This window comes from Diadema setosum, chromosome 11 (genome assembly GCF_964275005.1).
Source record: "Diadema setosum chromosome 11, eeDiaSeto1, whole genome shotgun sequence".
NCBI lineage: Eukaryota > Metazoa > Echinodermata > Echinoidea > Diadematoida > Diadematidae > Diadema > Diadema setosum.
The window spans coordinates 6917312-6918921 of NC_092695.1; the positions used below are offsets into that span (position 1 = coordinate 6917312).

The 1610-nt window shown below is 47.1% G+C and overlaps 1 protein-coding gene across 1 annotated transcript; it reads left to right on the plus strand.

Moving 5' to 3' along the window:
* Positions 1–332: 332 nt before the first annotated feature.
* On the plus strand, positions 333–1544 carry LOC140234990 (neuromedin-U receptor 2-like). The gene has a single exon (XM_072315026.1). The coding sequence runs from the start codon at positions 333–335 to the stop codon at positions 1542–1544; it is 1212 nt and encodes a 403-aa protein (XP_072171127.1).
* The last annotated feature ends 66 nt before the right edge of the window (positions 1545–1610 follow it).

Consider the following 1610-nt stretch of genomic DNA (forward strand, 5'->3'; position numbering starts at 1 on the left):
CCCATCATTACTTGCAAATGAGATACAGTATATAGAAGGACCAGCGACAAAACGTGGAAGCAAATTGGACCAGGCTGGATCTACTTTTCTCAAATCTGACCGAAATGTATAACGTTGAACGCTGAGAAACGGTTTCATTACACCCCCACCTCCCCGGCCCAAAAACACCGACTTTTGGATTGATAAAACAAGGAAAGTGTCGACTCCGTAATCTGCCACTGACCTGTATCAGGTGCTACCGTACAGCACTAAAAACAAAGGCCTAACGCGTCTGCTTTAGCCACATTAATATTTCCGCGCCAGGAGTACTTTTATTGTTCAACAGATTCGAGATGGCGGCGGTCGAAAATGCGTACGATAACGGTTTGCCGACTGTCAGTTCGATCAACGACACCATGTCAGATGATTCGTTTTGGAGTGATAATTCCATTTCCTATGTGATAGACTACTGTCCAGAGCAGAACATCAGTGAAGCGAGGCAAATGCTGGAGAATGTGGTGCCGATTTACACTTCCGGGGATAGGGTATACATGGGTGTGATTTTACCCCTCTTGTTGAGCGTCGGTGTCGTCTGCAACGCGATTTTTCTCTTTGTGGTATGCACCATGCAATCTATGCGCACGGCTACGAACTGGTGCCTGGCGAATTTAGCCCTGGCCGATTTGATGTTTTTGTCTTTTGCAATCGGCGAAAAGATTTGGATTTACCACAAATCTCCATTCGTCAACGATCGCCTGTCACTAGGGGAGTTTGGTTGTCCCATTATATTCGCCTTCATAGATGCCTCATACTTTGCAGGAATCTGTATGATAACGCTTGTAGCCGTAGAACGTTACTACGCGGTTTGTCGTATTCACAGCGCGCGCGTCAATACACGCAAACATGTGTTCATCGCTTTGGTCATGTCGGCGTGGCTGGCAAGTTTTGCACTGGCAGCAGTTTTTGTGCCCGCTTCCAGCTACATGTACGTCGGCTGCGTCGTCTGGCCAAACATCGAACCCTACAAGGATCTCCCGTCCACCATGGGAACTTGCACGGCACCCTCACACTTGGAAACGTACCCAGTCTACGTCAACATTTTGAAGACGCTCCCTTATTTTTCATTTCTTCCTTTGAACGTCTGGCTGTCATTTCGTATCGTCAAAGGATTGACGTTTGCGGTGCGAGAAACGCGTATCCTGGGTCGCGCGGATAACAACGTTGCTCAGCGTGACCAAGTGGCCCGTATGCTAATCGTTAACGGAATAGTCTTCTTTATATGTCTCTTCCCTTTTGAGCTTTTCTGTCTGCTGCAAGTAATCAGTTTCCGTGATAGACAAGTCTTCTCCCCGCGCACTCTCTCCACTCTGCGATTTGTGTCTCAATTTCTCTCCTACGTCAACAGCGTCGTCAACCCGTTTATCTACATCGGTCTGAGCACGAGATACCGCGAAACTTTCAAGGACGCCCTCACCTGTCGACGCTATGAGGGTGCTGTGAAGAAGCAGTCCTCGTCAGCAGACTCAGCTTCCAACGTGCCAGAGACAACCACTAATTTTGTCTGATCTTTAGAGTTTATAATTTATAATAATTTTACAAATTATACATTCACAGGGATACGCTGATGATGT

Coding starts and splice junctions, on each gene's coding strand:
- LOC140234990 (XM_072315026.1), top strand. CDS start 333: ATGGCGGCGGTCGAAAATGCGTACGATAACGGTTTGCCGACTGTCAGT.